The sequence below is a fragment of the Pteropus medius genome, unplaced genomic scaffold, assembly GCF_902729225.1.
Source record: "Pteropus medius unplaced genomic scaffold, Ma_sr-lr_union100, whole genome shotgun sequence".
Classification (NCBI taxonomy): domain Eukaryota; kingdom Metazoa; phylum Chordata; class Mammalia; order Chiroptera; family Pteropodidae; genus Pteropus; species Pteropus medius.
This window is the reverse complement of record NW_024340696.1, coordinates 11134075-11160769: the sequence shown is the minus strand read 5'-3', so window position 1 is coordinate 11160769 and position 26695 is coordinate 11134075. Positions and strand designations below refer to the sequence as shown.

Below are 26695 nucleotides of genomic sequence, written 5' to 3'. Positions count from 1 at the left end.
CCTCCCTCTCTGCATCTACAAACCCAAGCCTGGGTCCCTGGTCCAGAAAATCAGTAGCTAGGGCACCCACATCAGATGGAATTTTGGGGCTTGAATATGGAAGGCATCCAGTACGGTGGGACTAGAACTTCAAAAATCAGAAGGCCAGTTTTTCCACTAACAACTGCAAGGCATTTCATTTTTCTGGGTCTTGGTTTTCTCATCTGTAATTTTAGGGGATTAAACTAGATAAAGTCATTAGATGACTTCTAAGGTGCTTTCCAAAACTAAGATATGATACAAAATGAAAACAAAAATATAAGGAAAATCATTTTAATTTAACTAACGATTCTTTTTTAATCCTAAATGTAATCAAAACCCATTTTGATTCGATCCAATCTATGTGCTATGTGGATAAATGCAGTGATTCTTCCCTTATTTATGCCTTGCAGCTTCTCTCTAGATAAGTCATATGTAAAAGCATGTATATATCTATGAATAAATCTCATGTTTTTCTTCCCCAGACAGATTATAAATATTTTGGGAGCAGGGGTCATGCCTTTAACCTCTCTGACCTTCAGTTTTCTCATCTGTAAAACGGGAACAACACTTTTTCATAAGGTCATTAAATGAATCAATTCACTTAGAGTGTCTAGTATAAGTAAACACTTAACAGTTGTAAATTAATAGAATGTCTACAAAAAGACAAACGACAAAACAAAGGTGAGAAATCTGGTCATTAGGCATTTGCAGAGGCACCGACAGCACACAGTGGGGCCAAACAAGCCACTGAAGGTCAAAGATGGAAGGTCATAGATGGAAAGGCAAAGACGGCCGCATCCCCTCTCAGGATTTCCTGCCTTAGGCTGCAATCAAAGCAAAGCTTTAAAGGATTAGATTTCATTGGAGGTGGGAGGTAAATATTTTTAATTCTTCAACTGTAAGTCTGTTCTTTCTGAAGATTCCTGGGGGTTATTTATAGAGCCTTGTTTGGTTTGGTTCTAGTAAAAGAAAAATGAGCAACCACCTCTGTAAGGTGGGTGGGAAGAAGGAAGTGCCCAGGAGCTGAATAAGGTCATCCAAAATGGCCACTACTGCTGCCACCTTTGTGACCAGACTCTGGGTCCTCCACAGTGTCGATGAGAGCTCTCAGGGTCTAAACGTGGTTCATAGCCCTGGAACTCGTGCTTTCCACAGCCCTAGCTACCTGCCTAAACACAGGTGCTGCTAAAACGGACCTGCTCCTTCTGACGTGGACAGGACAGTTCACTAGTCTTATACATCACTGCTTTCCAAAATATTCACAGTTCTCTGAAGAGCTAGCTTTTTACAGCCATTATCAGGGGAACTTTATGACAGTATCGAAGACATTCTGCAAGGTGAGTTGTCTGCCCATCATGTCCTACAAGCCTGTATAGAATGTACGTGTGTGTGAATAAACTGTCAACAAAGGACAGAGTCTGAATGATGCCTATCTGGGTGCTAAGTGAGACCTCAAAAGAGACATTTGGGGTTCTAGGGCAGTGCCAACTCCAGAAATCACTGCAGAAACATCCCACACATGTCCAGACCATTAATTCTACACCTCCCGCCCCTGCTTTTTTAAGTTAATGGAACTTTTACAAATCTGCTGAAATATTGTAAGCCTTCTCCCCTTCTAAAACGCAAACATAGATCCAATTTTGTATATCTTTTTACCACCCTTAGGTTCTATCTTAAGAACTTAGATCTAGACTTTAAAAAAAACAAGTAGCTATGATGATCTTAACAAGCGTATAATTGGGAATTAAACTATTAAACCCTGTTTGTGAGGGAACATAGAAAAGGTTTTCTGAGAGCAGCAACTATTCTGTGAATGCCCGGCTAGCCCTTGTGTCCCAGAAGATTAACCATAAGGAAAGAATTAAATTGCACTGGGTTTGTAGAGAACTAGACATATCTTACATTCTAGGCTTCATGCCTATCTTCTCACTTCCCTCCTACTTCCCTGTCTTGGAAACAGTAATTTGGAAGTGAGACCATCTTCTGATGCCCCTGACAAGGAATCCTGCTGGCTGCAAAGTCTCTACCTTCTCAGCCGGCTCCTAGCAAGATAGGGAAAGAGATAGTCACCGTTCCACTTGAGGTGCTGCAAGTTGCTGTAAAGGAGCTGCCCGGCTGTCCCCGCCGCCCGGGTGAACTCCTGCAAGCTCATGTTGCAGAGGTGCTCGCCGTTGATGTCAAACTCTTGGAAAGGGATGCAGCTGGCGTCCAGCTGGTTGGTGTCCAGGAGGTGCTGGAGCCATTCCCACACCTGGTACTTGGTCCAATACTGAGGATGGATTTCGTGCCACTGGCCTCCAAAAAATCCACTGGAAACTGCAAAACAGGAGGTGGTTCCGTGAGTGACCCGTGTTTGTTCTCGGGCACAATCCCAGACGAGGGGATGCACTGCTGGCTGCCAGATGTCACGGGGAACACAACCGCAGTGCATGTGTGTCGGTGGGGGTTGGAGCATGAGACAATCTCAGAAGAGGAGGTTCTTGGAAATATGGTTCTTTCCCAATTGTGGTGGGGACCAATCACTCCACCTCTGTGTGTCTGCATGCCCTCCCCAGTACAAGACTTACCCCTGGGAGCTGAATGAGGACATGAGACCTGAAATGCTCTGAGACTGTAAGCTCATTCCCCATCTTCCCCAAAGTACCATGAAAGCTGAGCATTGCTACGGTTTCAGCAACGTATTAGCTTTTTGCTTATCCCAACATAATTCTCTTCCTCTCTCCTTCCCCCTCTCTCTTTCCCATCTTTTTCTCTCTTACGCACTCACACACCCCAATTTCAGACCATTTGCAGGTGAAAATGAGGCAAGAGAGTAAGGTTCTTTTCTCTCTGACACCTTTGCTTCTCTCCAGAGTGGTCCAGATCATTCATCTGCTAACTGTGCCGATATACCGTGGCCCCACAATGGTTATTATAGCTACTCTGATGTAATGTCCCTACTCAGTTACCTTCAGTAGCTTCCCATTATCCACTGAAATTAGGCATAAAACTGCCAAAGCAGGCATTGAGGCTCTTCACTAGCTATTCTTCAAGTGAACTACAACTTTTGTCTTTTTTCCATGTTGTTCTTTGAGTTTGTATTCTACCAATCACTCCCTGTTGAATTCCTACCTAGTTTTCAAACTCTGACCACCCCACAAAGTCATCACAGATTCCCACTTACTGTGAGGGCTACTCTCTGAATCTCCAGGAGACGTGCTGAATATTTATCCTAATGTCTTTTGTCATGTCCTGATTTTCTTTACAAGTATCTAAGTATTGTCTTATTCTCCTTTGTGAATTGTATGCTCAAGGTCATGAACTCTGTCTTATCCACCTTTGTATCTCCTAAAAAAAAACTACCTTAGAGACTTTGCTACCATAGATGCTCTCTACAGATTTCTTCAATGGAATTCATTGCCGAAGAAGAAATAATATAGGAATATTAAATAGTTAATTAAATAGTTAATTAAATAGTTAATTCAAAAGCAGTGAAGAAGTGAAATTTATTCAATCCAATAAAAGCTGCTGAGGTCTAACCATCTATGTATGTCGCTCTCATGGTCACTTAAGAGAGCATCACAAAGTCAGCTTAAAGTCCTGGGGGTTGGAGAAGAGAGAGCCAGCCTCCAAAGGCATAGACGGGGCTGAGAGACCTTACAGTCCCCTTGAAAACAGAGGTCAAGGGGAAGAGCTCTCTTCTGGGAAAGGTGAGGGGCAGGGGTCAGGGAAAGACACTACTATAGTCTACCAAGCTGAAGGAGGGGAAATCCAAGTGAATATGACACACAGAAATTCCCACAAACTCAAGGATGGATCAATAGAGAAATGCATAGTGCAAAAAAATTGTCCCTAACTCTTTCTTCAAGATCACACTAGATCAGTACTTCTCAAACCCTAATATGGTTATGCACCACCAGGGAATGTTGTTTAAATGCAGATTCTGATTCCACAGATCTGGGGTGAGGCCTGAGTTTCTGCATTCCTAACAAGCTTCCACTTGATGATGATGATGATGCTGGTCTGTGGATACAGTCTGAGTTGCAAGAAGCCAAAGAACCCTAAAAGGTTGGATTCCCATAACACCCTCAGAGGGAAGGGTGAAGGGGGAACATTTCCAAACCAACCCCTGCTTCCATCTACTGCTTCCAGACTGCAGAAGCACTAAGAGCAGGAGGTCGAGATCATTTAGGCACAAAGGTGACTACCTTGAGCAATACCGGCCACTCACGGTATGGGCTTTACTCCTCATGCCTCATAGGCAGGTAAAAGCTGCCTTAAACCAGCAGCTTGGGCCCTGGTGGGGAAGCCAGTGATGGAGAGGAACAGGGAAAATGACTGGGAAAATCTAGTCCAAAAATTTAATTACATAGAAATGTTTCCAAATATTTAAACTCACAGAGTTTAGAATGGATGTTTCCATTTCCTCTCAATTTTGGAGGTCTCACAAATACAGCTGTTCAAGGATGAGATATATTTTTTGTGGTTCTCCAAGTCTGTACTTTTTTTCTAAAATAGTTGTGGTGCTATGTCAGTGCAGCTCAGAGTGTGCGAATGAGAAGCAATAACTCTCAATGATCTAACAACTGGCATGGAATAATTTCTCTCTCGACTCGACATGATCCAGATCAAAGGCTAGTTCCTGATAGTGCATCCTGTTAGAACTTGAAAGAGCCAGAGAACTTTATCTGAAATCGACTAGGAAATTATCCCCATCGGCCAGGGGACTTTTCTGATTCCTGAAATTTCAGGAGAAACATTGAAAACCCTATGAGTTCAGGTCTTCTCTGTCATTCAAATGACTTCCCCCACTCCATCAAGGAGCTAGGCTTTCTTTGGGGGCTCTGGAAGTAAAAGTGGCACCCAATTGTACTTCCTGCTAAACAAATTGCCCCAGCTTTCTCCAAAGCAAACAGAAAGAAGGCTGCCTTAATTGAGGGTCTAGGGACCTGGGGATGCTGAAGACTTTCCAATCCGAAGAGCCTTCCTGTCCTATTCGGAATCCTCCTTTGAGGTCCCCACAGGCAATCTAAGGCCTGCAACAGAAAATGTCACTGCCCAGAAAAGGCAGCAGTTTGGCGGGGCAGGTGATCAAGTCAGGGGAGGTCACCTGTTCGTGCTTTCAACCGTGTTCGGCTGAGCTTCTAAACTGAAAGAGGTGGAGCTGCACATGGGTCCGCATGGAGACTACGGTCCTTCCATTATCCTCCCACTCCTTCTCAGACTCTGCTCACCGACAGACCACTTCCATTTTTTAGGGGAATCAAGAGCGGCAGAGTCTCTGGCGAGGAGATTAGCAGCAGGTGGGTGGAGAAGACCCAGAGCTTCTTAAGCCCACTGCAGTTTGATGCACAGCAGTCTGCCTAAACCGAATGCCTGCATAGCGGGGCGTGGGCCCTGATTCAGCAATGACTTTATTTGGTTCCACTTCTACAGTTCGCCATAAGCTTGGTCACCAAACCCTTTATAATCCCCACCACCACGCCCTCCCTCTTCTAATCAACAGGTTCTAGATTAAAGCACTAGAGGAGGGCACACGGGCTCCCCTCCCCTTCAAAGGGAGGTCACTGGAAGATGAAATGGAAAGACCGATTAAGCTGCTATGATCCTCCCCTCCTCAACTTCCATGCTTCCTCAGAACACACACACGCACACAGGCACGCACACAAATGTACCTTTCTCTCCTATCCTATCTTGATATCCTAAGCCAAATACTGTTAAAAGCTTCGACAGGTGGTCTTCCCTTTAAGCACCTCTTCTATAACCCTCTCTGCCAGGCTGCCCACTCAGATCCTTGAATATTGAGAGGAAACAATGAAATATAGCAAATGGCCTTCAGAGCCCCAGAGACTATAGAAAACTCCAGCATGAAGAGTTTTCTCCATTCCCCCTGTCCCTCACACCTCCTGCTGTATTTTCCAAACATTAAGTTGGGAAATGAAATCCAATCAAAGCAAAAGAAAAATCCTCATGGGTTGTGACACCCACTCAGCCCCCTTACCATTGCACGTGGGGTAGCTGTCTGTCCAGGCTGGCTGCTGGTGGAGTAGGTTGCTGCTGGGGTTGAGATTCATTACACCACTTCCTTCCAGAATCATGATCTGTAAGAGGATCAAACGGCCAGTTCAGTCAGTGCCTCCAGGACAAACGTCATTTGAGAATACAGATCAGAGTTAATTTAGGGGGAAAAAAAAAGAGGAGAATTTGTTTTTCCAACCATTGCCTCCAAAGCATATTGCCACAGCCCTTTCAGTAAAAGCAAAACTCACTGGCAATTAAAAATTTCCAGGTTCAATTTTCATATGCATGAGGCAAGTTTTTACAGCCACCCATTCATAAATGAATAATCTTTGATCAGGAATGAAGCGGAGGGAAAATGCAATACCTGTTCACAGGGCGCGTCTGGCCAGCAGCCAAGATTTCTTTCTTTTTCTTTTCTCTCTCTCTCTCTCTTTTTTTTTTTTTTTTTACAAAAGCGAAAATGTCAAAGAGATTTTGTTTAAAATGGAATTGCAATCAATGAAAATCCAAGCCAACACCTGTGGTAGCACAGACCCAACATACGTGCTGGAACCCCGACCTGAAATCAGGTGTTCCCAAATCCCAGCACACAGGGGCAGCCCCTCATCCGGGCACCCAGTAAATTTCTTCAGCTCAGATACCTGCCATGGAGGGGCTAGTGTCAGTGGGCTTCGGTCATATTTTACCTAGAGCTCCTCCAGTATTTGGCTCCATAATAATATCGGGAATCAATCTGTTTCCCTGACAAGATTCTGCCTCACCCCTTCCTTCCTGGTGAAAATTCTGACTAGGTTTCCCTTTCCTTTTAGAGACCTGGAAAATACCACAAGCTTCGTAGCTGACCGAAAGGTGACTTTCTCAGTCTGAGGACTCATGTTCTCAGTAAAAGACCCGGAAGAACCACTTTTCTTCCAGGAGTGTGCTTGAATTTATTAAACAATGTAAAATGTTTGTACTTTAGAAATATTTGTTTCAATTCTCCAGCATCTATAATGTTCTCACCCCTAAGCCAGGTACCTCCACCTTTCAGCCTCCAGCCCCATTTGAATGAATGTGAGACCATTCAGAAGAAGAGCAACCTGTTTTCAGAAGGTGCTCGAACATTACCCAGAGACTATACAGGTAATTTGCGCTTTCTAAAATGTTGGGGTGGGGAGAGAAAGCTAGCTTTATAGCAGCAGATCACAGAAATTTTTTCTGCTTGTTTAGGGGAAATCTTGCATCCTGAGTGTCACCAATGTCCCCAGGATCAAAATTGTCCACCCAGAGTAGTTACAGCCCTCAATACCCCTTCCTCTGATTTGACTACATCTTCTCTAGTTCTGTGTCGGGCCTAAGGAAGGAAGAGAGGAGCTTAGAAAAAGAATAAAAATTCATTCACGTATTCATTTATTCAACAAAAATTATCAGCCCTCTAATGGGCTGGGCACTGTTCTTGGTACTGGGGACAGAGCAACAACGTAGGCTAAACAGAAACATCCACAATGATTATTAACATCATCATTATGGTTGTTTGGCAAATAATTAGGCCTGAATCCAGCCTAAGTAGAAGGTGGAGAAGGAAAGGCAGCGTGGGAATGATGACCATTGTGACAGGGAAGGGGCCACAGCATGGGAAGACAGGAGAGCTGTGGTTTCTGTAAGTTTCAAAGCCAAAAAGAGCTGGAGTTGACTCCAAGCTCTACAACTTACTAGCTAAAGGTAGAGCTACTTTAGACAAGTTGTTAACCTCTCTGAACCCCGGTTTCCTCATATGCAAAATACGAATCATCATACCTACCATGTGCATTGATTGGAGATTAAATGAATGTCTACACACCTTGAGAACTTGGCACAAAGTATGGCATGACTCCATGACAGGTGTTACTATGAGGAAAGTTACTACCTCCCTGGATAACCTTATCCAGAAACAACCAAGTGCCTCAGTTTCCCCACACAAACATCTAAAAAGAGGTGACTAAATTGATTTTTAAGTACCCTTCCAGAAACCCCTTTGATTCTCACCCTCAGAGAAGGAAAACCAAATCAAGTCAAATCTTCCTCTCTTTGTCACAATAACTGGACTCTTTCCCATCCAACTTTTTAGAGCAATTGCCTAAGAAATCAGATGAGGGACTTCAAGGCAAAAGAAGAACTCCCAGTCCCCAGAGGGGTGGCTCTGGAAGGGAAGGGGCATGGCCGGTCTCCTGTTTGCTCAAGGCTGGGCTTGTTCCCTGCCAGCATTTGCTCAACCACAAGCAGTAGAAAGGTTACTGTTTAACCCTGAAAGGGCTGAAGCTCAGAGCCCAGCCCATCTGCATGGAGGAATAGGCCCTCCAGGCTTGGGGGTTGGGCAGGGAAGACTTCCCTGAAATTCTTTCACAAGGATTTGCCTGGAGGGCCATTTCAAAGTGGCCATTTCAGTGGAAGCAAGACTTGCCCGGGCCAATTCTGAGTTATCTCTTTGGTTGACTCATAGCTTCTACTCCCCTACCCCGCAAAAAAACCACTTCCCCCCAAAAACCGGAAGGCAGGGTAGTACAAGGGCTAAGCACCCTGGCTTTGGAGTTGGGGAGATGTAGGCTTAGATCCTAGTTCTTCTGCTCACTGTGCAAGTTCCAAGTCTGCTTATCCAAAAACTTTCTGATGCTCACTTTCTCCACCTGGAAAATGGGAACAATCCCATACTCAAAGTCCTGTAAGAATCTAATGAGGTCATGAATGTAGAGAGCTTAACAGGTAGTAAAAAGAATATAGTAAATGCCACAGGATAACGTGGGCTCAATGCCCACAAGCCCCTTTACTCAAGACAGAAGTAGCTTCTCATCATGACCTCCTGGAGGCATCCAGAACCACTGTGAACCCACAGAGGAGCCTCAAAAATTACAAGGTTGCTGGGCCCCATCACCATCCAGCCCCACAAGAGGCTGGAGTGCATGAGCACTGTTCCCTCCTGGCACCCCCTTTCCTAGAGAAAGCAGCCAGCATGGTGAGGGGCCCTTTTTTACAGGGTGCAGTAAATGGTTACTACTCATAAAAGAGTTTATGTGGCTTAACTCTTAGTGAGTCAGAGTTCACTGGAGCTCACCCAGGCTTGTAAGGAAAGAAGGTCAGCGTCTTTAACGCAGCACAGCACTGCAGGGACAGTGGCCTCAAGGTGGGCACAAAGGGGCCTGAGGGTGGCACAGCTGAAAGCCTTTCACCAAGTCCTACCCTGCTCTGAGGCCCAGTTCTTCAGGTGTAAAATGAGGACATTTGCCCCCAACAGCCTCACAGGACTGTTATGGCGATCAAATGAGATAATGGATAATAAATGTGCCTTGAGAATTGTAAAGATAAAAATAAAAAAAATTATTATAACTAACCCACCCACACTCCCATATACTAATGTAGACTTTCTTTGATACATGGTGGTTACTTTATGGTGTAAAAGTAATCCTTTTAATTAAAAAGTAGGAGGATTATTTAATGCTCTTCTTTAACCTTTCTACTTTACCTTCAGCATAGCTTTTATTATTTCCTATTAAAAAGGAAAAAAGCATCGAGGGTATAAGGTAGAGACTTGGGAATCTTCGAAGCCTGGATTAGAATCCAGGCTCCATCTTTGAGCCACGTAACCTCGAGTGTGTTACGTGGCTCAAACCTTTCTGAGCCTCAGTTTCTTCCCTTGTTTAAAAGGGGGAGTCATGGGGAACATGACTAAAAACTGAGCCTAAAATCTGTTTTGAAAGATAAATCAAATAATGGATTTAAAGGTATCTAGTTTGGTACCAGCACTCACGCCCTCAGTGAGAATCAATTTCTTTTCCTTTCTTTAAACATCAGTTTTCAAGGTGTTTCTCCAACACACTTTACTTTTTCTAGGACTGAAAAAGTAAATTTAGAGCCTACGTAAGAATGATTCCACCTTTTAAGCCAAAAGCAAGCTGGGAAAAGGACCACCCATCCTTATGTCTAGCTCAAGGGGGAATTCTAGGGGGTGATCCTCAGCCACGTGGGCTGGGTAAAAAGCAGAGTTTTGCAACCTTTGCATGACAGACATTTTGGGCTGGGGTGGTTCTTTGTTGCAGGGGCTGTCCTTGTGCATTGCAAGACGTTGAGCCGCATCCCCGGCCTCTAGCCACTAGATTCTAGCAGCATTGCCCCCTCCCCTCCCAAATGTCCCCTGGAGCCAAATTGCCCCCAGTTAAGAACACTAGTTAAAAATAGAGCCTATGGAGGTGACAGCTCAGGCTTTGATCTTGCTGGTGTGGTGACCTTGGGCTGTTAATGTGCAGATTAAATGAGAAATGTCTGTAAAATCTTCAGCTCAGCATGTTATCTTGTACCTGGCAAGTGATATGAAATGTTAGCTATTGTTATAGGGTCTGCCCATGAGTCTCTCTTTAAACTGTGTTGGTTGGATTTGGGGACATTCTTGTGGCCAGGGTAGACTCTTCAGAGTCAAGATAGGGTACTTACTGGTTGATAGCTCCAGGCTCTGAAGTCAGATGGCTATGGTGTAAACCCTAGTTTCGCTAATTTACTAATGGGGCAAACTTGGATAAATAATTCAACTTCTCTGGGCCTCAGTTTCCTCATTTATGAAATAAAGATGAAATGAAAAAGAATTGTTGAAAGGTAAAATTAGAGGCTACCTGAAAAAAAATTAGAAGATACCTGTAAAATGCTTAGAAAAGTGTTTGACACTTAGTAAGTACTTATGTTTGCTGGCTTTTATAATAATAATACTCGTTATTTATTGTGTTCTGTCTCTTTTATTGACTCTCTAAAGAGGAAATTGAAGACCAAGTTTATTTCAAACAAGGCCTCTAACCTCTTCTATCTACATAATATTCCCCAGTTCTAGCTAGTTGGCACAGTTGAGCCAAAGGCTGAATTTCCTGCCTCTCCATCCCCCATTCTAGGCTGTTGTGTGGATGCACCATTAGACTGAGCTATGAAGAACATCTGTCAGCCATTGCTCACAGAAGCTATGCTATGCCCTTGTGGGCATGGTCCCTGCTTGAGAGACTGAAAGCCATCCCTCCTGCTCCCATTCTTCCCATAGACATACTGTTCTCGAGGCTGCAAGGAGCAATGGGAGGGCACACCCCCACAGGCTCTGGGTATCGCCCTGCATTGCACTCCCACACACCATGGGTGGTTTGCAGGTGCAAAGGAGAGCATCACGTCTAAAATGGGAGCTCCTGCCAGAGAGATTTCTTTATCCAACAGAGTCCCTAAGCACAAGGAATGTTCAGTCACCGCAAAGAAGGAGGCACCACTGAGACTCTGGCAGGGCGCTGGAGCCATGCACCCCAGAACCCAGGAGGCTCTGCCTGGTTTCAGCACTCTTAACAAAGCTAAAAATTTCTAATTGGCCTCTACTCTTAAATATTCAGAGAGAGCCTCCCAGCAAAGACCTGCTCAGCTGTCCTTTGCTCCATAGTGGGGTTACTGAGACTTAGGACCGAATGCTGTAAAAATAACAATAAACATAATAATAACTGTACTACAGTAGCTAGGGCTTATTGAACAAGTAAAATGTGCCAGCTCTATGCTAATAGTTTAAAATATATTCTCTCAGTCAAGATAACAATAACTCTATAAAGCATTATGTTATTTCACAGATGGCCAATCTGAGGATCTGAGTGATTAGGTCATGTAGCTTAGGAAGAATTGGAGCTAGAAGAGAATTCAAATTTAGACTGTCTAGCAGCAAACCCTGGTAAATTAGCCACGTTCTGCTAAAAACAGCGTACTTTGCCAGTGAAGAATTTTGCCCTCAACTCATCCTCACTCCCACCCAATCCATACAAAGTCACAGCATTCTCCAAGGGCCATCTGAGGCCTCACACTTTTATCATGGTTCTCCAAGACTATAAAATTCTCTGGCCCATTCAATCATGAAGGGACCCTGATTGCGACCCTCTTCCCCCTTTGCCAGAGCAATCTGAAGCTATCTCTCTTCTCAGTATATCCATCCAAGAGCTCCCAGGATGAAAGAATAAAGAGCTGCCTTCATTTGGCCACTTCTACAATATGCTTAGGTAGGAATACGTTAGTGGTTCAAAAGCTGGGGCAGTTTAATTTATGATACTCTTTTAGCCATTAAACAAATCTATACATACATATACATACACACACACACACACGCGCGCGCGCGCGCATATAACATATATACATATACACATATATATGCATATATACTATAAATACTGCCTCTATGAGTCAATAAATTTATTTTTATCCTATATTTTGGAAATAAACTACCCCATAGTTATTTGTGCTTTATTTGAACTAGGCCTCAAGCCAAAAAAGCACTCTTTCCTGCTGAGAAGGTAAAGATACACAGGGAGCGATTAGGGCCACAGAGCAGCTCTCAGGCAGAGCTGGTGCCTGTGTTCTCTGTCTCTAGCCGTAGGGTATTAGGAGTCAAAGCCGTGGTCTGCCTTCTTCCCAGCTCCTTTATTCATTCAACCACATCTTCCCCAAACTGCCACAAAACTGGCTGGCTTGTGGGTATTTTTACTTTTCAAGTCAGAGGAGCAATTAGGCATTTTGAATAATTCCTTTTGTAATGACAGCAATATCCAGACCATTCTCAGTCCTTAATCAAAGTTACCAGCACGTGAATTCACAGCATTTGCCTTAGGATGTTGCAATGGCTCAGTAACTTCTAGTTTCAGTATGACTGTCATTTCAAACTACTCCCAAAAAGGAGAAAAGAAAATTCATGTACATGTGAAATCTAACTGAATGTAATACAGATAATAATTCATGTTTTTCAAATGAATCAAAATGTGAATCACCTTGGGGAATGTGTTTGATCCTCGTGGGATTACATCATGGGGTAATTTTATAAACTTGTAATGTGTTTTGAAGCAGACATTTCATGCTCCCAGGGGCAACATCTAAAGTATTATTCCTGGGCTTTCAAGCGTTCCCATGAGCAGTGATGCAGTATCGGGAGGCCAAGTGTTGATCCATTATAGATACACTTTACTGACTGTAAGCCATTTGGAAATATACATATTATGCTGATCTTTATCATTCTTGGTGCCAGACTCAGACAAGAAGCAGGAGAGGCACCAAAGTTGATTAAAAGATGAGATTACCTTATATGACCCCTGAGGCCCTTATCAATCCCATGCAGATATGACAAACTAAGAAGAATAGGGCAAGCTTTGAATCTTAAAAGGTCACAGAGCCTTTTGAGGCCTCAACAGAAGCTAGGTCTCTCTCCTACCAGAATAGTACATTCACACTGGTTTTGCATTTATTTGTGGGTCCCCGCCCTTCAAAGACCATACATTGACCCCTATAGATCTATGGACATCATGGATTTCTCTTGTACTCAGGTTAGTTTGAAATTAAAACAAAACTTTTTAGTGGAGTCAGGATTGAGAGATATACATTTACTATACAACCTGTAAGAGGAGATATTGTGGTTTTGCTCTCTTACTTGGGCTGGGTGTTGCCTCATTCCCCTACAGGGGACACTAGGAAGGACCCCACTGTCCCTTTCGTTCAGCAGCCGAAGTAGGAATCATTCATCAAGCATGGTCACTCTGGACCTCTGTTTGGCAATGCAGTGAAGAATTCACCAAATTTTCTACCACCCTGAACCTAAGTATCTATCTCTCCACTAATCTTTCTCTAGTCTAAAACCAAATGATCATAAAATTTCAAAAAAAAAAAAAGTATAGTAAAAGAGCCAGAGCTCATTTCTTATAATAACCATAGATCATTATGGTCTTTGGAAAGGCACAGGTATGGGAACTGGAGCATCCAGGATTACCTTATGATGTTCATTTTCCTACTTGGTGGAAGAGGCCATGCAGGTATTTATTTATGTTTGGTATATAGATCACCTGTATCATCATCACTAGAGAAGGGGTTAAACCTGAAGTTTCCTGGGGTCCTACCCAATACCACTGAATCAGGATCTACATTTTTAAGAACCTCCGTTAACTGATTCTGAAGCATTCTCACAGATAGGAACAGGTCATAGACTCACCCACTTGCCTTCCCTCAATTTCCCACAACACAATAACTAACTCCAGGAGATAGTAGCCTTGAAGGAAACATCCATAATCTCCAGGAAACCCTTGAAAAGTCAGAGGCAACACATTTAACCTGGAGAATTCAAGCTCTGATCCATCTGTGGAGATTCTGTCACTGTATTATTTGACAACTTGAAATAAAGTAGTTCCTAACAGTCGGTACCACCAAACTGGCAAATTCAACAGTGCTCAGCTACTTACAAGTATGGGCCTCTGCAGACTGAACAAACCCAGCCTCAGAATACAGCATTTGCAAAGGATTTTTATGACAATTACTTCTACGAAGAGAACCTTATGACTGGCTGAGTCATCCCTTACCTGATCTCGCCTCCACCTTAGCCCTTTAAAACATTACTTAACCATCTGAATTTTAGGCCTCATACCCAAGAAAACTGTTGTCTGAGCCGTCAGTGGAGAGAAATAATCATAAAAAAATGTTTGTCCTGCTACTAGAAATATTTCTTCGTCTCCTCCAATTAATATATCTACATTCAAATGTCTACTAGACACTGAGCACAGTGCTAGGTGCTGGGGACACAATAATGAACAAAACACAGACAGCTGCCCTGCCCTGCCCTGATATTCAGCAAGGATGCCACTTCCAAAACAATGGCAGCACTCTCCAAAGTCATCTGAGCTCCACACCACCTCCTGTTGGGGATGGAGTGGAGCCAGAGCAGAGAAAGAAAGAGGCAACATGCTCTGGCCTTTGGAAATGACCAACCTTGAAAAGAACTTTACGTTTGAAAGCAGGACCAATCCTCTTCTCCCTGGCAACTCCGTGCCCTTGCTTTCACAGGAAACCCTTACTAAGACATCAAGTTGGCAGACAGGGTAATAATGCCCCTGAGTTTTACAAAGCAGCCTCAGCCAAAACCAACTCCACTCAAGGCAGAATAAAGCCATTGGTTGTCTGGGTGGCTGAATGTCTCTTCCCCAGACAATGGTGTGTTTATGTGTAAGAGGGTTAGGAGCAGGCTGTTAACATAAAACCCACCATAAACAGAGCTGTTAATTCAGTTGCTGGCAGGGGCTTCTGTTATCTTCCAAATACCTCCCAGAGGGTATAAGCTCTACCTTTTCATTTGAGTTGGCAGCAGAGTTATTTTTTTGCACCTGTTGCTCTGCTCCGATAACAACCAGTTAAGCATTGATTTGTTGGAAAATAAACAGAAAAAGGCAAAGAAAGGCATCTGCCCAAACAGCCTGAGCTGGTTTGACTGAGCATTAATGCCAATTTGTTTTTCCTATAAAACCAAAAATACACACACACACACACACACACACACACACCACCACACACGCGCGCACACAGACACACACGCAAACCCTGCATTTTCAGTTTGAATGCTCCCCTCCCACTCCCTCAGAAGTAAAAGAGGTATCAAGTAGACCAGCCAGAGCTAGCAGAGCCAAGGATCCAGAAGACACTGTACTTTTCCATCGGCTGGCTCTGTGAGGGCACTGAGGGGTGTCCAAGATCTGCAAAATGACATGGCCAACCTCCAGCCGGCCCAGGTTACGATCATGAATCAGATTAACTAGGGCAGAGAAGAGGGCTGCCGGCATGGGATCCAGACCCAAACCACACTCTTCCAAATCGTTGACTTCTGAAAGTCAAAATGGTTCAGGAAGTAGGTGTGGTCTATGGGTTATCTGCTAAAGCAGAGACTCAGAGTGCCTGAATCTCAGTCTGGCCTTGCCCACACATCTCCTATGTCCATCCCTGGGCAAATGGCATAATTTGAAAATCCCAGTACTAGACCATAGCTTTCCCATTGGGGAAATGAGGCTCCCGTACCTGCCTCAAAGGTGAGCTGTGTAGAGTCATCCATGTCTTGCCAAGTGACTTGAAGTCCCAGGTCTTGGGTGGAAAGGACCTGAGATAGTCAGGGTGTGATTTCTGGATTAATCTAAGCATCACTGCACTCTCATTTCTCATCGCTGTCAATATCATGTGATGAGCTCAAGCCGAAAAGGGCCACAAAGAACTAAACAAATCACTCAAATGCAGATCATGACAACACTAATTAAGCAATGGCATCATCATCCAGCCTTCAACACACAGAGACAGAAGCCTCTTAATATCTCTTTCTAAGCTTTGAGAAGAAAGCACAAGATGTGGGCAATGCACGACGTTCCCCTAGATTACCACCTTCCCCTGGCTTTCTCTTGGCCATTGGGCCTGCATTACCACCAGACCACCGGCTTCGTGGGAGAGTCATGTCAGAGGGGAAAGGCCTCTGAAATGCTACTTCTCAAGGAGCACGAAGAACAGGGTGTTCCTACAGGGGAGGGATATGGCTGGCTGAGCATTGCCCAGCATTCTTGTCATGAGCAGGGCAGGGAGTGGAGTGCCTCGGAATCAAAGCAGGCAGCCAAAAAAATAAAAGGTTTAACAACACCCTCAGTTGACTGAAAAATAAATAAAATCAACTGTGCAGGAATGCGGGAAGGGTGGAGGGAGGTAAGAGGTGGGGATTGGAGCCAGGGAGGGGTTGGGATGGACTGGGACAATTGATCGGACCATTTTGAGATTCAAGTTTCTTCCCAAAAAAGACCAAGGTGCTCCAGCTAAGGAAAGATCAACAGCCACCATTCGGAATCTCATAGACCGTATAATTATAAAACAACAACCAAAACTATGACAGTGAAGACGGTTTACATTTATTGAGCATTCCCGAAGTGCTAGGAATAGAGCTAGGGTTGATGTGAATTATCTCATTTAGTCTTTGCAATAACCTCAGATATTGGAGCTAATATTATTTCCATTTTACAGATGAGGAGGCACAGAGAGGTTAAACAACTTACCTAAAGACACAGAGGATGGATGTATTATAATAAATATATTGGTGGGGGGAAAGTGCAATGTAATTCTTTGTAGCTTTGAAAATGGATCTTTGTATTTCTAAAGAGGAAGAGGCTGTCTCTTAGGATCATATATTCTTATTGAAGTATAGTTCCCCTAATTTTATTCCTAAATGTGAATAGGAGGCATTCTAATTATCCTTGTGCTCTAATATGAAAATTCCCTTTTAGCATACAACAGTGCGGATACTCCAGAAGCACTAGTTCACGGCCACTCAAACCCAACCATCAGAACTTCAGTCTGGCTTCTGTTGAAAGCTCCAGATTGACTCAGAAGTTGGGCTTGGCTGCCTGAAGCCATCTCAGACTTATTAGCCATGATAAAAGAGCAGTAATAATAACAGGGAGTAAAACTGTTGGAAAATTAAGGGGAAATTACGGCTTCTTTAGCAAAGCACCTGATGTCTGAGCTGTCACTCATGAGTCCTGATGACAGAACTGACATGTTGTTGACATCACACTGATGAGAGAAAGACTGTGGGTATGTCATTTGAGGAGCCTGAATTCCGTCACTCCAACAAATAAACCTAAGAAAATTCTTACCCTCTTCTGCCAAGTTCATGACCTTGTTTCGAACCTTGGAAGAGTTTGTAAAAACTTAGTCGTAAAACATAGATAGAACCTCTTAAGTCTTATTCCATGTTCACATTTGGAGCTTAGGAAGCAAGTGATATCTGATTTTTCTCTCAAATTAGAAAATCTCCTTTTTAGAAGAATTAGGCTTTGCTTTTTGTTTTTATTGTGTTTTTTTGTTTTGTTTTGTTCTGTTTTGTTTTGGTTTTTTTGTATAGATAATCATTAAATGACAGCAGGCAAGAGAGCCGAGTTTTTTCCAATGCCTTCCTACAAGAATGATAGACTCGGCCCACTGGGTCCCATTTTCCCTTCCAGGACATACTTTGCTTTGCTTCTCCTAGCTCACTGGTCTATGAAGAAAACTCATCAGCAAGGCAAGCAACTTCGTACCAGAACGGTTTTCCAAGGAATCAAATCCCTTCCAGCTGATTATTTGGTCATTCCTCCAGTTGCTTCAGAGGAAATCTTTGGTGCTCAAACAAAATTATAAAACTCACCAACTCAAAAACGACAGCATCCCTGCATGACAGGCCTCAGCTTTCCACCAAAGGTCAGCTAAATGAGCAAGAAAAGAATGAGCAGGGGCTCTCCACAGCAGCATCCTGGCATCGGGAGTCATCGCATGTTCAAACAATTTCACCACATCCAGCTAAATAACTGGCAGGGCTCAATGCAAAAGAAAAATGCAGGACCCTTGTTCAAAATGTATTAAGAATTTCAAGGCAGTAACAACAGAGAATGAAACCGAGCACAGGGCCTTTCTAAGTGTGGGGCCCTGTGTGACTGCACAGGTTGCATACTCATGACACCAGCCCTGTCCAGGGGAATCAGTCCCAACCTTTACCTTCACCTGCACCAATGCTCTATCACCACAGGGGAAGGGAGGGGAATCTTTTCTGTCTTTGCCCCATGAATGACCATCTGAAGTAGTTGGGAGAATTAAATAAAATATGACATTGTACATGCCTGTAAAGGTACCTGGCTTACGGTAGACACTCAATAAACGTTAGCTGTTGTTACCATTGTTAATATTATTGTCATTATCTTCTTTATGCCAAGATGCCATTGCAACTCTAAAGCCAACCATAGGTAGGAACAACGTGTAGGAAAAATATATACTCTTCACAGAGACCGTCTATCAGCTGAGGCTGCTCAGAAGTCATTTCACTAGCTCTGTGTGAGAGAATGCTCTAAATTAGGGGGTCTCCACATTTTATTTATAACACGGACCTATTTTGCAGTCTGATAAGGTCTATGGATCTCTTCTCAAAACGTTTTTAAATGACAAAAATAAAATAGATAAAATTAGAAAGGAAGTTCCAATTGAAGCACAATGATCAAAATACTTTTTAAAATAAATGTGTAATGTCATGATAATATTTATTAACACATAATAACTAACACATTAAATAAGAGGATCTAGTGCAAGTCTAATAACCTCCATGATATATAAGTAGTAATGAATGTCAATACGTTAAGAAAATCTGCAATGAGTATAATGTGACATGAAAATGTCTGTAATTTCTCTTGGTGACAGTCACAGTTACAGCTAATGCTACTGTGGTGTTTTGCCTACGATCATATTGAAAGAAAATGTTAAATTTTAGTTAGATTACTGAAAACAAAAATGTAATTCTTTCACATCCATGTTCACAAATTCCCTAAATTCTCTCTGTGAACACCAAGAGACCACCAGCCTCATCCCCATGCTGAATCCCAGGTTAGGAATACTTGCTATTTTATTAACAACAAAGGCTGCTTGTTCAATTTCAAACAGTTTTTGAAAACCACTTCCATGTGGCCAGAATCCTCATTTGAACAAATTACAGGAGGCATATCCCATCGTGTCTTGGCATAATAAGTAGTAGGAATTTTTTTCAAACCCTCTAGAATGCCAGGGTAATAATGGTTTAGCTGCAGTGGTCAGGAGCTAGCTGGAGACACTCTCAAGAATTTTAGGGGTGGGCAACGGTATATGAAATTGAAGTTTGTCATGTGAACTTCCTAGAGGGGGATCAGTATCTTCCAGAAGCTCCTATATGCCAAGCATCGAGACACAGGGATAGGAATGTGCTGTGTGCCCCCTCCCTACCCCTCGGGTCTTCCCCAGAACTTCTACAAATTGCAGTTGCAGCCAGCTCAAGACAAAGCTCAATTTGGAGCTTCCCCACTACCACGATTCATTCCTCTCCCTGCTGTCCACCATCTGCAGTGAAAACCTCTTTGCATTTCTTTCCCAAGGTCACAGTGCAGAACCAAAGTTGATCATTTTGAAAAACACAATCCCAGAATTATTCATCCACTTCAACTCAACAGGAACTCACTGAAAACATCTACGTCGAGGATCTAGCCTCAATTTCCACTCCATAAATTACTCAATTTGCTCAAAATTACTTAATTTGCTCAAAAGCATTTGTCTTGGTGCTTTCAGATTTTTTGTCTAATTTACTCCTTACAGGTCCTGTGCAGATGTCATTAACCCCATTTTCCAGGTGAGAAAACTTAGGTTCTAGAGCTTACATAACTCAGTCAAAGTCACCAAGCCACCCACAGGCAGTATCAAACTTGAACCCAGGTATTCTGACTCTAAACCCAGTGTTCTTTGTACCACATTCCAGCTGCTCCCAGGCAACCAAAGTTCACAGCCTACTGCCCATTCAGACACACAAGCAAAGTCTGCTCTTCATCTGCGTTCTTCAACTCAGGACTTGTGGTCAGTGGAGTTACAACGGGTGAAAGGTGACCCATGTGCTCTTTAATTTTATAAGTGAATATAATTGAGACAGAGGCTGATTTAGGCCAAATCTAAAGCCCATTACAAAGACAAAACATGTCTTGTCAGTAGTCACCATAAAGATAGGGTTGAAAACAGCCTCACCTCTCAGATCCCCATTTACCTCAACCACCAGAATATATCATTAGCCCTACTGAGGGTATTTTTTTAAAGGTTCCTAAGAGGGATTCCAAAATAATCTCTACAAGGCATCCATATTCTCCAAGCTCCATTGTCATATACAAAAAATAGACTTTCTTTATATTCCAAGAGACTACTCAGGCTTTTGGAAGAAGTTTATGTCAGACTAAGCAAGGGCTAGCAGGGTGATTGAAATTTCTCAGATCCATAATTGGGCAAATGAGGGCCAACTCCCAAGATTGGTTATTTTGAATCTGTGATTTAGAGTGAGGGGGAAATGGCAGAATATAAAATTTTAAGTTTACCACAATTGCAACATCATAGACAGTGTGCATGTAGACAAGGTCATACAAAGGTAAAAACAACTAGTTATGTTCAAATGCTGGGGTTAATGAGGTGGTCTATTAGTCTAATAATCAAAATATTATAGTAAGCTTTTGGACTCCTTTTAATTTTCGCTTTTGTTTTCATCAGAAAGCATGTTTTGAATGTACCTATGCTGGCTATATTTTAAATCAACAAGCAGATAACTTTAATAACCATTAAGACTTTTCTGAAAAAGGAAGGGAAGGAGGCTCTGGGGGCCAGGGTGTGGAGGAAGATTGGGGGAAAAAAAGAGATAATGTGAATCCAATGAACCAGAACAAGGGACCCAGCCCCGTAAAACAAACCGAAGACAGAGTGTGGTTAGATGCTAGTGAAATCAGTTTTTAAAAGCGTATTTTTACAGGGTGTCTCTTTTAAAATAAGGCCAATTAAATCTCTGGAGCTTCTTTAAATGGGCCACCCTGCTTGATCCTGTTGTAAGTGCTGGTTGCCCTAGATACAGGCTGAGGCCCTCTAGGGAAACTAGTCTGCAGGTTGACTGCCCAGTGACTCGGCCATGCTCCCCTTCCATTTCCCCTAGGGTCCTCCTCTAGGAGAAGGAGTCCCAGTCCTTCAAATCTACCCAATAATTCATGGACAATCAGTCAAGCGAGCTGATCAGCACTACACAAACTGAGTCAACTCCATGGGTACCTGAATGTTCACTTTTCAGCAGGCTGCTCTGGTGTTTTATAGATGACGTCGTCACAGTGCTTACTCGTGCACAGCGACTGCTCCCTGTGGTCACAAAACAGTCAGCTTCACCCACTTCTACACTCCCACCAACTTTGGACATATGAGGCAAATTGATAAAGATGGGATGTTGTCACGGGAGCAGACCGTAACACCTCCAGAAAAGGCCCCAGCTATTCAGTCTTAGTACTTCCACCAGCCATCATATCCCATAGCCAAAATTCAAAGACCCCGAGGAAGCCATTTATAAAGGCCCCTACTGATTTTCCTTCCTGTCTCATTTTTAGGAGAGCATCTCCCACCCCATTCTTAGCTTTTAGACTTGAGTTAAACCTGGTGACCTTTAGGCATAGGTGGTTCTCTCTGGTCATCAGAATCTGAGTGTTGAAATGGGTCATATAGATGATCGGGCTCAAACTCCTTTGTCTAGATGAGGAAACTAAAGCCCAGAGAGGGGCTCTGTGTTGCTCTGGGCACACAGCATTGCCAGAGGTAGAAAACCAGGTCTCCTGACTGCCAGTTCCTGCGCACTGTCTTGTCCGCGTGTGCTCAAAAGGTGAATCTGAAATTCTTAGAGAAATATCTTTTTATCCCCCTCTGAAGTCCAATAAATTTTTCATCCAATAACTCTGAGGGATCCATGGAAGTATCTACTCCAGCACGTTTCGGGTCCTGACATCAATGCCATTCAGCTTAAACATATGTTTCATTCAAATATTGATGCCATTCTTCCCACTGCACTGTTTCCTGCACAGTTTAACATTCTGGCCCTTTAAAACTTGGTCCAATTTAAATAAACATAATAGTCACATATTTCTAATAAGAGAACAATTGCCTGCTCCTCAGGACAAATCATATTATTAAAAATCTTATTATTAAAAATTAAACAGAAAACATTAAATAGAGTTTATCTTCCCCATCTCTTCAGTTATTCCGCAATACATTTAAGAGGACCCTTGCATGACATGGCCGCCTTCCTGCCTCTGTCTTCCGATGACAATTCTCACCGCGGATTCAGCTTACCCAAGCTGAAAGCCCCCGCGCTCCATCAGTTACCCAGTAACAAAGCGAAGGTGAGAGAGCGTGATCTCTAAACACCAAGCCTGCAGTGGAGTCAATATCTCTTGACCAGGGCCCCACCCACAACAATAATGACGGTCACTTGAATTCTACCAGAAAGCAAAAGAAATTTACAAAAGAAATGGGCTGAAATGCAGCAAAAAGGTGTCAAATCAGGTTCCAACTTTATATTCGTTTCCTTAAAACTATGGCAATGCTTCTCGAGTGTGTTACAGGTTCTATCATGGCATTCTTGGTATCTATTCCACCTTATTTTCCAGAGGTTTTTGAAAATCACATTTTCTTTAAAGGACTTAGACTCTATCTGGAGGAAGGGGAAAAGACCGAATAACTTTTTAATGATTTGTATAAACCTCTATGTGTTCGATGCTTTAACGTTGAACAGGGTTCTTACACTATGCTTTCAGAAAAGCAAAGTGGTCTAAAACACACAACCAAGGGCTAAAATTCCATAATTTGGAGACAGAGGGTGAGGATGAGGAGGAAATAGAACATTACAAGATTCTAAAAGGCTCAATTCTACTTCGCCAAGGTGAAATTTGGCCTAAAGCTCTCACAATTCTGACCTGATACCTGATAACAAGTCTCTTCTAGTTTCCAATTCACTAATTGAATGCATTTGAGTAAATATTTATTCTCTCAGTTTTCGTTTTGTCTCAGCCTCTCAAGGATTCAAAAAGATATCAAAAGAGGATCTAAGAAACTGGGTGAATTAGTGGGAGTGAATTAGTGGGAGCATAAACATGGAATCCTAAGTGTTAATGTAGAGGTCCACAAAGGCCCAAGTTATTTCCATATTTGGGAGCTCACAATATACTAAAAAATGGGGGTGAAAAGGGATTGTTTGAATTTAACAAATAAATGGTTTTTAACACAAAAGAAAAAATATACTTAGATTTGAGATTTGGATCAAATGTATCACCCTATCCACAATCACCCTAAAGAAGTTTTGACTGATGCCGCCATCTTGAAGAGTAACTCAAGAGAACTTACAGTACAGTTGTTCCCTCGAAGTTACTTTCTTTTAAAATGCCTCTGTAAAATACTTTGGCAACATGGAGGAGGAGGGTCTCCATCATATTTATTATTTTTCAAATGTAATTACAAACTTCCAAATGACCTTCATTTCATGTTCATCATTGTTTTTCAAATCTATCCACATGAGCCATTAGCAGTTGGTGTGGAAGTGACGTGATTCTACACAAGTTCAGATTCAAAGAAGATGGAATTGATGAGCTATTTCATAGACACAGAATTCTAGGTCTCCAAAAGAAGACGAGCAGAGCCTTCTGGAAACTGAACATAGCTATTAAAGCCATTCTTAAAATCTCTTAAGAGCCTTTTCTGATAGAATCACTTCTCCATGAAGGTTATCCTAATAACATGACTTTGTCTTTGTTATTGAAAATTTACTTTTCCCTTGCCCTCAGTGGAATTAGCACATGGCCAGTCATGATCCCCTACTACCTACCCTTTTATACATCGAAAGACTCTATCTGAACACAACCTCACACCTATGCCTGCAGAATCAACTGAATTAGACCTTCCATCAGAAAGCTCACAGAATCCAAACACTCACTCATTTTCATTCTGCTACTAGGGTCAGTGGAAATAACCAACAGAGATACCTGTGTGCACTTAGGCTCACAGAATCTTATGCTTCATCTTAAAAGACACACACTCCCACAATACTGAGAGTATACTAAATCTCAGCAAAGACGGATGGTGAAAATGTCACTTTCCTGACTCAGTGTTTTTATTTACCAACAAGAAGATTAAATCCCCACTGTTCCCAGTTCCATCCACCCTGGGGCCAACACTTCTCCATGGTATCCAAACAAAATCAACAGAGTACCTGTTTTAGAAGAAATTTGGTGCTGCTGACTCGTGTCTGTCTGCATGGTCATAGTACCCCATTATGGAACAAAGAGTTAGTTTGTCACTTTGCAATATGGCAAAACTCTTCGCCAAAACTGGACAGAGTCATTTTTAGGTGTGCAGCTTTCCCCAATGCCCTTGCCTACCTGTCTGCCTGACCATTTTTTCCAGTGTGGATGCGTAACACCCCAGCCTGTTTCCAGCCATTTTCCGACATTGGAATATGCTAAAAATGAATCTGCCTTTCCCTACAACTGAATCAGTAAAAATAACCAACAAAAATATCTCTAGAAAGTGAGAACATGTGCTCTGAGCCCCAATAGCTATTGAGCCAACCGGTTCTTCACCAAGCTCTATCAGGATCACCTATCCCTAGCTGACTCTTCGGTTCAGAATTCAACCCAGGGTGGCTTTGTCACACAAATAGAGGGAAAGAAACCAGGGGCTTTTAAATTCACAGTGACTAGAAGTTCAGACCCAATGCAGATGACATCCAAAGTAGCCCAGCTGTCCCCCAAAACACAATTCTAATAAGACCCAGTGAGGTAAGCACAAGTGAACTGAGCTTACTTCCTGCCTGCTGCCTCCAGGAGTCTGCTTTAGTTTCGTCTGTCTGATTCAAAGCAGGCTTCTCTTTCCACTCAGGTGATTGAATTCCAGATTCAAAAGAAGGTCTAAAAATAAGGACTTACCTCATTTACCTAACGATTCTGGGTGGGAAATCCAATAGCTGTGGCTAATGGAGGAGAGGCAGCAGGCAGCCCTCACGCCAGCTCCTACAGGGATGGGGAACCAGGGGTGTTATCACATCTGAGCCTTCATCAGAGTGAAGATAAATACATATGACAATAATTTTAAATCATTTTGTAGGATGTTAAGCAATAAGCCACCAACCGGGAATTCCCTAAGTCACTTCCCCCTCTTCTGATTGGCTGCCCGGCCCTTTAAAAAAATAAAATAAAGGATTACAAACATTGGCTCATTTGCATTTGGCCAACTCACACGTTAGTGTTCAAACAAAACAGGTCTAACCAGGTTATGCCTGTGCCTCAGGAACAGAGAGACAACCTGTTAATGGATGAGGAACTGATCTGGTGGTGACTGCTCTTTTCGGCTTAGAGGCTGTTTCAGGTGAAAAACACCATACGTGCTCCCCCAAGACACCACCGGGAAGGGAGAATGTAGAAACAAAGTGAGCAGAAATTCAAATCTGGAGGAGATGATGGTATAGAGGAGTGGCATCTGTCTCAGGTACTAATCTATATTTAGTCCACTCTGCTTTGGCATCAAGATCTTTGCCCCGGCTGTGCGAGTACCAGGTTCTGGTGAGGCTCTCAGCCAGGTGGCCCACGACATAGGTTCTCTCTTTAGGCACCATGATTGCTTTTTTGACAGCTACCCTTGGCAATTTCAATGGACTTTGAAAAGCCAGTCTCCTCTGGCCTTGGGAGAAAGTTTGAAGGGAAGGTTCCAGGACAGAGGTCCCCTCTGAGTTGTTAGGTGAAACAGTCAACTCTCAACAGTGCCAAGGCTGACTATCCTGTTGGCGGATTATCCAGGGTCTTTACTTCCTCTTAACATTTACATGGTCTCTTTTACTATTTATCGACACTCCTGTCAGAGCTAGAGAGAGAGAGACCAAGATGCTGAAACTGGAAATAAAACAACACAGTTTGGCAAGAAGAAGGTGGAATCCTGGGGAGGCTCTATGGATTCCAAATACTCATGCAATCTCCATTACCCTGGGCTAAGGGCCCGCTTCACAGGGCCACCAATGTACTTCCACTCGCACAGGTGAAATACTGCTCCTGGCAAGGAAAAGCACCCTCCCCTAACCATTAACTTATTCTCTGGTCTTCCTGGACACTGGCTGGGCATGAGCTAAGCATCTAAGCAGATTACTTTAACTCACCAGGCCTCCCTTCTGTGGGAGAGGAAAGGGAAATTGAGTTTTGGCAAAGGACAAAGATTTTGCGATCAAAATCAAGAAGTTCTTTGTGTAGAAAAAGAAGTCTGTATATGGGCAAAGCCTGAATCAAACAAAAAATAAGTGGTTGTATTATTAAGGTGAGTGAGTAGTAGTGACATTCCTTTCTTGCTTGTTTTCCTAGTTTATGCGACATAAATGCAGAGGTTTCTGAAGGCGGGGAAGACTTGGTGGGAGGGCAGGGGTGGATCCAGAAGGGTCTGGGAACTCAGGTAGGTCTGGAAGGTTTTGAGGGTTTGGGAGTACAGTTTAAGGAGGCTCTAAAAAGCCCCTCTGCCTCCTTCT

General features: G+C 43.0%; 1 protein-coding gene across 4 annotated transcripts in view; it reads right to left on the bottom strand.

Annotated features, from left to right (window-relative positions):
- The window catches only part of EHF (ETS homologous factor), a 35640-nt gene extending 10305 nt beyond the window's left edge, over positions 1–25335 (bottom strand). Inside the window, exons 1-3 of one of the 4 annotated variants that reach the window (XM_039866819.1) lie at positions 25116–25335; positions 6002–6101; positions 2092–2337 (exon numbers count right to left, since the gene is read on the bottom strand). In XM_039866819.1, coding sequence (XP_039722753.1) covers positions 2092–2337; positions 6002–6098 — 343 coding nt within the window. In that variant the 5' untranslated portion in view covers positions 6099–6101; positions 25116–25335. Of the gene's footprint in view, positions 1–2091; positions 2338–6001; positions 6102–8025; positions 9345–24993; positions 25014–25115 lie in introns of those variants that run through there. The other 3 variants (XM_039866794.1, XM_039866813.1, XM_039866803.1) reach the window with 3 other exon arrangements.
- Between the last annotated feature and the right edge of the window lie 1360 nt (positions 25336–26695).